At 35.8% G+C, this 13,068-nt stretch overlaps 1 protein-coding gene across 8 annotated transcripts in view; it reads right to left on the bottom strand.

The window, feature by feature from the left end:
- The window catches only part of Yap1 (Yes1 associated transcriptional regulator), a 110,065-nt gene that overhangs the window by 38,586 nt on the left and 58,411 nt on the right, over positions 1-13,068 (bottom strand). For 4 of the 8 annotated variants that reach the window (XM_078046918.1, XM_078046922.1, XM_078046920.1 and 1 more), the window contains exon 4: positions 1,157-1,276. In XM_078046918.1, coding sequence (XP_077903044.1) covers positions 1,157-1,276 — 120 coding nt within the window. The remainder of the gene's footprint in view (positions 1-1,156; positions 1,277-13,068) is intronic. The other 4 variants (XM_078046919.1, XM_078046923.1, XM_078046921.1 and 1 more) reach the window with 1 other exon arrangement.

Genomic DNA, 13,068 nt, shown 5'->3' with positions numbered 1-13,068 from the left:
TTGAATAGAGGTTTCGGTCAGTCAATAAAGCCAAATAGTCAGGCAATCTGAGGTAAAACTGAATTCTGTTTGTTTTTAAAGCATATCTAAGACACAGGAGAACTTGTTCATAATGTTCCTGACAGGGAAGTTGTTTTATCCAACCAACTCCCAATAATTTTCTTTTTCTTTCTCCTCCTAGAGTTGTGTTTTGATGGCATTCACAGAGTTAATTCTTCTTTCCTGTAAGGGCCTCACAGTTGTTGTTAGGTCAACCCCTGTACAGCTTCAAAGGTTCCGCTTCCCTTCAGTCTGACATACTCCGTGATCTGCACGTTGTTTTCATTAAACTGCATCTAGTCCATGATGAGAGCTTCAAAACCACAATTATCTGCTTCTTTTTAGACTCATTTTTCCATGGCTTTGGAAAAATATCTCAGAAACTCAACTGAAGAAACTAAAAACAGTGGGAAAATATGGATAAAAGGGCACTAAACAACTCGTATACTCTTATCACAATGTGCACATTTGAAAGGGAAGAGTTCCTCTGAGCACTGGTGATTTATCTATGTCATCTGGAGGGAAATATGGCATGCCTTTTGCTTCTTATATAAAAAACAAAGAGAAGTATTTTTATTTACAAAAAAGAAAAATGGGCAAAAGAGGGGAAAATGCTTTCATTAGACCATTTCTAGGGCTACAGGTCCCCCCAATCACTACCACTTAGAATAACACCCAAGCATGGGATGGTGCCCATCACTCTCTGAAGTTAAACATAAGCAGACACCAGGTCACTTACAAAAGCTTGTACTCCAGATTTTCAGTGTTATCTGATAGCCTAATTATTTCAGTGTTATCTGACAGCAATCAGATAGAGAGAGACCATTATCAACAAGGTGGATTTGTTTCCCCAAAACATGAATTCTGGTTAGTAAGTAAGTAACAGTAATTCTGATTAGTAAGTGACTATACTATTCTCTCATCCAATCCAGACTAAAAAGTCAAGTTAGACCTAAACCTCTAAAATTGAAAATGAAAAGGTAAAAAAACAATAATGGGAAAAGTTCAGTGAGCAGTCATTTTTAATACTATGAAGCAATGCAGTTTTAAATGTGCTTTCCTAAATTCACACATTAAAAAAGTAATCAAAAATATCTAAAAAGGTTTTGAGATGAACCTTTACCAAAACGAGGGTCAAGCCTTGGGTCTAGCCAAGAGGTGGTCTTGTTCTTATGGTTTATATAGTAAATTTCTCCATCCTGAGTCATGGCTTGCTCCCATCCATCAGGAAGAGGACCTATAACACAGAAGAATAAATAAATAAATAAATCAGGATTGGTTTCAATTTGGTGCACCTAAGGGGAAAAAAAAGTGGGAAGAATGCTATTTTAAAGAGAAAACACATCTTAACATAAAACAATTCATTAAAACAGATTAAAAGTCTGTGTTCAGAGAAGAAAGTTAAACCTTGTACCTAATTTTTCTCAACTAAAAAGAAACTACCAAATAATAATATTGACATCCCCAAAGACACAAATGACAGGGAAAAAAATCCTTTTGGAAGTCATAACCCAAAAAATTATTACTGTTAATACAAGTCATGGAAGTGCTATAGTACAGGGACTTAGTTCCCAGCCCAATCAGTTTTGTGACAGTACCTTATTAGGGACTTCAAGGTTCTGTAATAAGAAATACATGCAGGTGTTTTTAGAACATCTAAAATATTATAAACATTTTATTTAATACAGTGCACACTTTTAGCAAGAACTGCCAAGCTCCATTTATTTCCATTATTTATTTGACTGGCTTACACCAAGAAAACTATAATTTAGAAAACTACTGTCCAAAAAGCACATTTTTAAAAAGTCCAGGTGGGGATGGGTAGTTGGAAGTTTGCTAAAAGCTTGGAAGAGGGGCAGAGTTAAATGTTAGGAATGCTAATGCTGTTAGAAAGCAAATTTCTCAAGAAGAAAAGGAGGAAGATGAAACATTTCAAAGCTACAGAATGAAGAAACAACATCTGGGAGATAGGACTACAGAATACTCTAAGACTTTTGTTTTAATGAGGGTAGCCAGACAATTGCTTTGGGGAGGTAATAGTCCTTGGATAACTTGGATAAACAAGTCCAACAATAGTCAATGAATGCCTTTGAGAGTTTCAACAACCACAAGAAACTTTCATTAGAAGCTTAACTATGCAGATTCTTTCTTTTGCAGTACCAGGGTCTTGTGCATGCTACCACCACACTATATTTCCAGTGTGACTCTATATCACTTCTCAGTAGCATTACTCTTCCCCTTAGTTATCCGAGTTAGAACTACAAGACGTATCTTAGATACAAACAAAACTTTTCCTACCTGCTCCATCCATTTCATCCTGGACATTCCAATTTCATTCTGATTTATCTCCCCTAGTTGGTCTCTAAGAGCTCAGACATCAATATTTACCATCTCTTTTTCTTAACTGTCAGAGCTTCCTTCCTTGGTGTCTGACTTCTCATCTCTTTTACTCAACTACTTTGTGTCAAACAGCCACCAGGGTTTTCTTAAAATTCTTTCTTTTTGTGGGGTGGGTTAGAGTCTGGGGACAAACAAGGGGCTGGCAAATGATAGGTAAGTGCTCTATTTCTGAACCACATTCTTAAAGTCCTTTCTAATCAACTTTTATATGTCACTCCTTCTCTCACTAAAAGTATTTCCATTGCTCTCTACTATCAAAAGGAAAATGCCCAAATCCTACACCAACTGGACTGCTTTCTTTTTTTCTTTCTATTTTTCAGTACTGAGGATTGAACCCAGGACCGCATGTACACTAGGCAAGGGCTCTACGAATGAACTACATCTTTAAGCAGGGTCTCACTAAGTTGCTCAGGCTGGCCTTGAATTTGTGATCTTCCTACGTCAGCTTCCCCAGCAGCTGGAATTACAGATGTGTGCCACCTCATTCTTCTTCTTCTTTTCTGGTACTGGGGATTTAACCTAGGAGCTCTTTGCCACTCAGCTTTATCCATGGCCCTTTTTATCTCTTATTTTGAGACAAGGTCTTACTAAGGTGTTGCAGGTCTCATTAAGTTGCTGAAGCTAGAAACTTCCCATGTTCCTTCCTCAGCTTCCTGAGTCACTGGGATTACAGGCATACAACCTTGCATCCAGCTGGATTTATTTCTTAAATTGGCTTCACTCTCCCAATTTTCTCAACTTTTCATGAAGTTCTTCTTTGTATACATTTATTGATTTATGCTATTATTAACAAGAGTACATTGTGAGAGAGCTGATAGCAATAGCACCTCCACCACTAATAGTTTCATCATCACCAGTACAAGATGATGAAATTACACATTTAAATCCACAGATCTGTGATCTGCCCAGAACTCTGAAGGGCGGTGGGTGGGAGAGATTATTTGGAGACTGAACCTAAGACCTGGAAATGTGGAATTTGAAGGTGATTTAGGGGACTAAGAACTGGGTCTCTCACCACACGAGTGGAAACCAGGGGAGATCCCTGGTGTACAGTCCGGTGTGGACCAGCAAGTATGGGCACTGAGAAGCGTGATGATTTAAAATCTCCAGACCAACTGGCATTCAGTAAGAGTCTTGAACCTACATAAGCCTGAACCCTGCCTCCATATATTCCACCTAAGGAATTACCTCACTCACTCCAGCAATCCAGAGGATGAAGCATAACCCTCCAGATGACCCCACCTAAAACTACTGAGAATCTTTTAAACTCCAACAGAAAGAATTCTTAAATTCATCAAGATCATTTATTTTTTCTTACTTTTTTTCTTTGTTTAATTGTGGCCTTAATGGTACATGGGCATTTATACATATTCATATTTTTTTCTAATTTCTGACATCTTTGAAGCAAGTTATTTTTTTCTGGATAAGTTTTTTGTGAACTAGGATGTTTGATGAGTATATTTTAGGTTTATTTGTTTGTTTGTTTTTGTGGTGCTGGGGATTGAACCCAGGGCCTTGTTATGTAAGGCAGGCATTCTACCAACTGAGCTATATCCCCAGTCCCTCTTTTATTTTTTTTAAATTTTTACTTTTTATAATATATATATGTATATTTTCTTCCTGTTTCCCTTAATTCTCTTTTCTTCTGCTAACAGCCATTCTCTATTGTTCTCTTTCACTCTTCCTTTAACTTTTTACTTCTCTCTTCTTCCCTTAAAATCATCACATCTTATATCACTTCTGTTCCCCCTGCCCCCGCCTACCATTTGAAACTATAAACCCTTTTGCAATCTTGTTATTTTTATTGTAGGCAATAGCTTATCGCATCATTTCTATCTGTTGTGATAATTAAACCAAATAATAATTATTTGGTTTAATGCTGTATAGTGTTTGCATTAGTGGTTATTATTATTTTGTCTCCCCCTAAACAGCAAGGTAGTGGAAACCTTAAGGGATACTTTAAGTCCACAGGGCAGAAACTCTATTACCTTAGATCCATACACTCAGATAGGTAGACACAAAAATAACATGAAAAAGCAAGGAAACAAACTGCCCCAAACTAACCAATGTACTCCAATAACATAATATATTGACACCATAGCATTAGAAATGTCAGGAGTTGGGGAGGGGAGATAGTAGGGGATAGGAAAGGTAGCAGAATACAACAAATACTAATAGGGCATTATGTAAAATTGTGGATGTGTAACCGACATGATTCCGCAATCTGCATTTGGGGTAAAACTGGGAGTTCATAACCCACTTCAATCTAATGTATGAAATATGATATGTCAAGAGCTTTGTAATGTTGTGAACAACCAATAAAAAAAAAAGTGTTAAAAAAAAAGAAATGTCAAGAGTTCAAAATGTACATAGTTAAGCTGATGTGCAAATTAAGGATGGTATAAGAAATAAAATTAGAGAGAAAATACAGGAAGTAAATCACTTCAATAAAAAGGCAGAGATTAAGTGGAAAACCTTGAAATGAAGGAAACAAGTAACCAAATTAAAAATTCAATGGAAAGCATCACCAACAGACCAGACCACTAGAAAGACAGAACCTCAGGCAATGAAGACAAAATATATAATACTGAAAACAGAATTGACCATGGAGAGAAGATATTAAGAAACCACATACAGAACTTACAAGAACTACAGGATACATGAAAAGACCAAATTTAACATTTATCAGGACAGATGAAGGCAGAGATACAAACCAAAGGAATGCACAATCTTTTTAATGAAATAGCATCATGAAATTTCCCAAACCTAAAGAATGAAATGGAAAACCAAATACAAGAGACTTACGGGAACCAAATGTACAAAATTACAACAGACCCCCAACAAGGCACATTATAATGAAAATGCCTAACATACAGAATAAGGATAGAATTTTAAAGGGTGTAAGAGAAAAATATCACATTACCTATAGGGAATAACCAATTAGGATCTCAGCTGTTTTCTCAACCCAGACCCTCTGCTGAGGGCCACTGCCAAGTAGGAATGACGCATCGAAATTTCCTTGCCAGCGTACCCCATGTTAAATGGATTTGCCTTGGAAATTCGCTGTGACATTGCATGTGTGTTTGAGAAAAGTGACCCTGCTCAAGGACCAGGGTGGATCCAGGTTTAGGGTGTATCCTGCAGGTTTTAGGAAGTATCTGGCTCCTTGGGTTTAAGGCGTTCCTGGTTTAAGACAAGTTTAGGGCATTCCCAGTTTAAGATTATTCCTGCTGGGAATAGGGCGTATCCTGCTGCCTGAGTTCCCGTTGAGTTCTCCTGGAATTGAGAAAGTATTTGGGACGTGTATTGCGCGGCAGAACTTGGATTTCTCCAGAACGTGTTTGTACGAGGCCGGTGTGAGTTCAGAATAAAGGATTGCTGTTTGAATCTACAAGGCGTGAGTGGCTCGTGATTCTGTGCCCAGCCAAGACTGCGGCAACCCTCAAAGCTAGGTGGTCCTGGAATAGTATATCAAGCTCTGAAAGAAAATGAATGCCAATCAAGAATCTCATCCAGCAAAATTATGCTTCATATTCGAAGATGAAATGTAAACCTTCTATGATAAACAAAAGTTAGAAGAATTTACAACTGGAAAGCCTTTATCTCAGAATATTCAACAAAATATTCCATAAATATGAAATGAAAAAAAAATGAAAACCAGCAAAGGGAGGAACTACACTAAAGAAATAGTCAATCAAAGCAGAAACTAATTCAAATTTAAAACTAGAAATAAACCCAAATGACTGAGAATATAAATCATATCTCAATAATAACCTTGAATATTAATGGCCTAAAACCATCAATCAAAAGACACAGACTGGCAGATTGGATTGAAAAACAAGACCCAACAATACATATGCTATCTCCAAGAAGACTTACCTCATAGGCAAAGATGTCCACAGACTGAAGGTAAAAGGATGGGAAAAAACATACCACTCATATGGATTGCATAAATGAGCAGGGATTTCTATCCTTATATCAGATAAACAGGACTTTAAGCCAAAGTTAATCAGAAGGGATCAAGAAGGCCATTTCATACTGCTTAAAGAAATTACACATCAACAAGACATAACAATCGTAAATATTTATGCCTCAAACAATGGAGTATCTACACAAATCAAATAAACCCTCTCAATTTCAAGAATCAAATAGACCACACACAATAATATTAGGTAACTTTAATATGACTGTCAATACTGGTTAGATCCTCCAAACAAAAACCAAAGAAGCTACAGAAGTAAAAAATACAATTGATAATTTGGACTTAACAAACATATAGAATATTTCATCCAAAATGACTGAATACACTTTCTTCTCAATAGCACAGGGATCTTTCTCTAATACAGACCATGTTATGTAAGCTATCATATATGTTGGCATACAATTATAATATTACCTTAATATATTTTTAGCATCTGTAGGGTTATTTAGATCTCTTTTTCCATTGATATTAATATTTGTTTTCCTTCTTTTTTCTTGATTAGACTCATTTGATTTTTATTAAATTTTAGCTGTATTATTTCTTCTCTATTTCATATATATCTGCTCCTATGCTTATTTTCTCCTTCCTACTATATAACTTGAAAGTAATTTTTTATTCTAGCTTCTTTCTGATACAAGTACTTTAAGTTACAAATGTTCATCTAGTACTGTTTCATCCCGGAGTTGCTGATATTTTAAGCTTATATTATCACTAGTTCAAAGCACTTTTTATTTACGTTTCTTGTACTTTCTTCCTTGGCTTGAGATATTTATAAGTATACCATTTAATTTTGAAATGTGGGGGCGGGGTTCTATGTATCTGAAGGTGATTGATATCTAATGTAATAAACCATGCAGGAAACAGTCTGCATGATTTCAAATTTTAAAAAAAGTAATGGGAATTCTTTTTATATTGACTGTATTGGTTACATACATGTCAAAATTAATCAGAGTGCATACTTCAAATAGATGCATTTTAGGGCTGGGGTTGTGGCTTAGTGGTAGAGCACTTGCCTAGAACGTGTGAGGTCCTGGGTTCAATCCTCAGCACCACATAAAAAATAAATAAATAAATAGCAGTATTGTGTCCAACTACAACTAAAAAATAGTTTTGTTTTTTTTTTTAAATGTTCATTTTCTTGTACTTCAATTTTACCTCAATAAAGCTATGGGGGGGAAATTAAAAAGAAAGAATCATATACCAAATTCTTGCCCTCATTTGAGTTTGTTTCTGGGCTTTCTATTGTGTTCTACTGTTTTGCCTAGTATTTTGTCAGTATTATATGGTTTTAATTATAACATGTAAAAAAAAATCCAGATTTATTAGGTTCTGTTTTTGTCCCTTTATACAGATGAACATACTGAGATCTGAAATAGTCTCAATTTATTTTTAACCTATACAATGTACTGTCCTAAAGATATAAATATATTCCCCCCAAATTTATTTTATGCTAGTGTTTCCTTCTAAAATTAAACTCTAAAAGTAAAAGAGTGAATTTATCCCATTTACTCCCAAGTTTTAATCATTAAGTATTAATTTCAATAAAAACGAGGGCTGGCGATGTGACTCAGTGGCAAAGTGCTTGCCCCCCATGTATAAAGCCCTGGGTTTGTTGCCTAACACACACACACACAGAAATTCTAAAAAGCCGGGTAGTGGTGCACACCTGTAATCCCAGTGGCTCAGGAGACTGAGGCAGGAAACCTTCAAGTTCAAAACCAGCCTCAGGAACAGTGAGGCGTTAAGCAACTCAGTGAAACCCTGTCTCTAAATATAATACAAAATAGGATGGGGACATCACTTAGTAGTTGAGTGCCCAAGTTCAAAAACCGAAAAATAAAAATAAATAAAAATTTTTAAAATCCCACTAAACATGGTAGAATTAAAAAGTTAAATTCAGGAAATACACAAATACTATTCTTGAAGAGTATAATGTAAATAATCAAGAATAATCTAAATGAAAAAATTTTGAACCTATAAAGGAGGCAATCCTAGGAAAATCAACAGTGTAATCACTATTGTCTATTTTCTCTCTATATTTTGTATTAAAGAATTAAATAATGAGCATATCAATTAGAATAGTTATACTAATCACTTCATAAGCACTCAAATGTATATCAAAATATGTGTGCTAAGGGCAGGGGATATAGCTCAGTGGCAAGGCACTTGCCTACCATGCATAAGGTTCTGGATTCAATTCCTACTACCATGAAACACACATATACACACACACACAATATGTGCATGGCATGCAGAAAAGAACACTTCATATAATCACTTATGTCTATTTATATCTTTAAAACTTTCTGGATAAAAACAGAATGTTATGTAGAAAGAGGAGGCCCAAGATGGGGTGTTTTTTAAAAAGAATGTTTTCATTGGTACATAATTTTTATAAAAAATCAGATTCATTTTGACATATTCGTAAATGCATAACATAATTTGCTTCTTTTCAAACCCTGGTACATCCCATTGCCCTCTCCTCTTCTCTCCCCATCTCTTTCCATTACCGTTAGTCTTGCTTCTATTTAGTTTTTTTTTTTTTAATGGTGCAATATAGTTAAAGGTAAAAGTGGAACTCATCATGGATATATTCATAAATGCATATATAGCACTGTTTGGTCAACATCACTCTAGAGGTCCTATCTTTTCCCACCCTTCTCCTTCTCTTTCCCTTGACCCCCTCCACTGTTCTTCCTTCTATTTTCATGAGATTCCCCCTTGTTTAAAAAAATCCTTATTTCTCTCTCTCTTTGCATGACAGAAAACATTTGACCTTTGACTGAGTCTGGCTTTTTTCAGATAGTACCCATTTATCAGTAAATGTTATACTTTCTTTCTTTATGGCTAAGTAAAATTTTATTGTATACATATACTATATTTATATTTTCTTTATCTATTTGTTGACAGGTACCTACAGCTGGTTCCATAACCTGCCTTCTATGAATTGTTTGCGGTAAGCAGTGTATGTATGTATCACTATATTATGGTGATTTTAGCTCTTCTAGATAAATATCAAGGAGTGGGATAGCTAGGTCATATAATGGTTCCATTCCTAGTCTTTGGAGGAATTTCCAGACTGCCTTCCAAAGTGGCTATACTAATTTGCAGACTCACCAACAATGTATGAGTGTTCCTTTCCCCCAAATCCTCACCAGCATTTATCATTTGTATTCTTGATAACAGCCTTTCTAACTGGAATGAGATGAATCTCAGTATAGTTTTTTATTTGCATTCCCTTGATCCCTAAGGATTTTGAATATTTTTTCATGTATTTGTTGGTCATTGTATTTCTTTTGTGAGAAATGTCTGTTTGGTTCATTTGCATAGCACTTTCTTTATATTAAAGAAACATCTCTGGTAAAAGGCAAGGTGTAGATTAGAAAAGATAACCTTTAAATAGTTTTGCACCACAATTGAGTATTTAGTAGAAGAATTAAAATGGAAAATTGAAAAGAAAAATCTTCAAAGCTTAAATGTCAATTAAAAAACATATAATTCAAATAGAAAAACTTTTTATCAAGTGGTCTTGTGAAGAAATTCAATGCAGATTCCAAGTCATCCCATTAAACTAAGCTGTTAAATACCATTAAACTAGGCTACTAGTTCAAGCATCTGTCTGGGCTAGATAGAATGGAATAAGGACAACAAGTCTAAGAAATCTGGGCTTCCCCCAATAATAAGTTTCTAGAAGACGACAGGGATAGATCAAAATAAATAAAGATGACTTTAAGTTCAATTTTATATTTGGATTTTAGTGTGCTATAAATATTACCACTTTTCCAATATGCAATATATAAAATGAAGTAAATTTAAGTGGCAAAATTTTATTTACAAAAAAGATGATCTAAAACAATGGCCTTCAAGCATTACTATGTATCAGGATCACTGGACACTTCACTAAAACACATGCTGCTGAGTCTCACTCCTATAGTTTCTGATCAGTGGGTTGGATCACTGATCAGAAACTATAGGGATTGGACCTGAAAATTCCCAGATGATGGTGATGCTGCTGGTCTAGGAAACACACTATGATAACTACTGACTTAAAATAACTGCTTAGCATTCTTTAGCTTGAACATAACTGCTTCTTGAATCTATTCAACTTATATACAATTACATCTGTTCATTGTTAGGCACCATGGGCAGCACATAGCCAAGTCTGCTAGAGTTATAGGAGGCAAATGGCTTCCAACTTATCAGAAGGCAATTTAGAGGGGTCATTGTGATTTTCTTTTTTAAATATTAGAATGACCCAAAGTAGAACTGTGGAGGAGGAGACCCAAATTAATTTCTCATCTGTCCTCTAGTGACCAGATAGAAACGAGAAGTAGGCATCTGAACCTAAGAACTGACATGACCCACGGGAATTATTACTGGCCACTTAAATTCAAATAATTTTTAATTAAGAACTCTACTTTCTCAATGTAAAGCAAAGAGCCCTTTCTTTTTGTTAGGAGATCACTTTCTTTATGCAAGGTCATAGCATTTATCATACAGTATTATTTCATTATATGTGGAGTTTTTTCCCCCTCGTGATTGAAATTCTTGAACACAAAAGTATACACATGCATTTTTCCATCTTATCCAGTATAGTGAGTATTACTTAGAAAGAATGGGAATGATGGCTGACATGAACATAATCAAAATGAAATTCAGTTAAAATCCTTTATTTATGTGGAACAAGATACTCTGTTTTATTTTTCTAATTCCAATTTCTCTATTATGTGGTGTCAATAAAACCAAAGGTATAGGGATATAGCAAATCCTTTAATATAAAAACTATTTATTAAGCTTCTACTATATAATCAAGCATTGTTCCATTCCCCAGTGATAACAGAAATAAACAAAATTGTCCCGATTTTCTGTTCTAGCCAAGAAAACACATTCTACAACATATAGTACAATGTTAACAAATGATAAGCACAGGAAAGGGAAAAAAAAGAAAGGCAGCATAAATGTGGGTGGACACAACATACATGTTTTAGAAATGCAGAACAGGATGAGCAGCAATGAGCAGGTGATCTTTAAGCTTTACTCTGAATGCAATGCAAATTCAAAACAGAATGATCTGGGTCATGAACATTCCAGGTAGGGGACACACACATTCAGGAGGACAGTGTGTGTGAAGGGGACAAAATAAGCAACAAGTAAGATACAGTGTATCACTTAGTATGCATGATGACTAGAGGGCTGGGGTTGTAGCTCACGTGTGAGGCACTGGGTTTTATTCCTCAGAACCACACAAAGATATTATATCCATCTGCAACTAAAAATATATATATTAAAGAAAATAGGCTAGAAAATTTTTCATCATTTCAACCAATAAAGGGTTGAATAGGTAATATTTAAGGAGGATTAGTACTACTAAAGGTTAATAACAATTCCCTCAAATTCATGGACAACCTCCAGATAAGACAGAAGAGGCAATCAATATTTTCATCCCAATTCACTTGTACATACTTTATAACTAGGTCTTTAGACATGGAAAAGATGGAAGTTAAGGCTAGGCTACCAAGCCTTTTGGGGAAGAAGGTAAAAAAAAAATAAGTCTTATATCTGGAGGGGAGGGGAAAAGAGGCCAACATTTTCATGAGATGTAAAAAGGATAGGAAATCTGAATTAGGATAAACAAAGACATTAGATGGGCTGGGGCTGTAGCTCAATGGCAGAGAACTTGCCTAGCATGGGTGAGGCAATGGGTTTGATCCTTAGCACCATATAAAAATTAATTAAAGGCATGCTGTCCATCTACAAAAAAAATTTTTTTAAAAGTGTTGAGAGCCACAGCCAAAGGGGCCCCAGCAAACTTCCAGCTGCCGGCTGATGATTGGCTCACAGCAGCCCCAGCAACATCTAGCTGATTGGCTCCTCTGCGGTGATGTTCATTGGGCTGTTTCCCTGCCCTTCAGACTGCCAGCTGATGATTGGCTCACAGCGGCCCCAGCAACATCTAGCTGATTGGCTCCTCCAAGGAGCTGCTCATTGGGCTGTTTCCCTGCCCTTTCAGACCACGGAGCTGCTCATTGGGGGACTTCTTTGGCTCCGCCCACGCGACCCAGCCAATCTGCCTCAAGAGCAGGAGGATTGTGGGAGGTGGTGAGGTTTGTGTGGGTGAGAGGCTTGTGGAAGCCCGTGGTAGCAGTTGGGCTCTGAGGGTTTTTTTCCTGAGGAGCTGTTTTGTTTGGCGTTCATAGTTCTAAAAATAAAGTTAGTTTCTTTTGACAAGTGGCTTCTGAATTGTGCCCAGACAGACTGTGGCATATTAGAATAATATAAAATTAGAATTATTTATCCTGGGGGAAAATAAAATTTTTATGTGAGATTTACTAGTACTGCTTGATTAGTAACTTATCTACCGTAACAAATACTACTTCCTGTAATATTTTAAAAACAAATAAAATACTGTCATTATATTGCTGATGACTCAATATTAACTTCCTGCTCTCGCCTAAGGATTCTCTTGCATTAGTAATGAATTACTGAAACCATTTGTAATATCTAACCAAACAAGGAAGTCTTGATTAACTCTACCACAAGTTAAATGATCAACCTCTCCTTATGACTGCTCCACAATTCAGGAATAAAGAAGTCACCCAGGACACTAATGATGAATAGTTCAAAGTATAGGGCTATCATATAGTTGT

Source organism: Ictidomys tridecemlineatus, chromosome 4 (genome assembly GCF_052094955.1).
Source record: "Ictidomys tridecemlineatus isolate mIctTri1 chromosome 4, mIctTri1.hap1, whole genome shotgun sequence".
In the NCBI taxonomy this organism is placed as follows: domain Eukaryota; kingdom Metazoa; phylum Chordata; class Mammalia; order Rodentia; family Sciuridae; genus Ictidomys; species Ictidomys tridecemlineatus.
The sequence above is the reverse complement of the archived record's forward strand: the minus strand, read 5'-3'. Positions and strand labels throughout refer to the sequence as shown.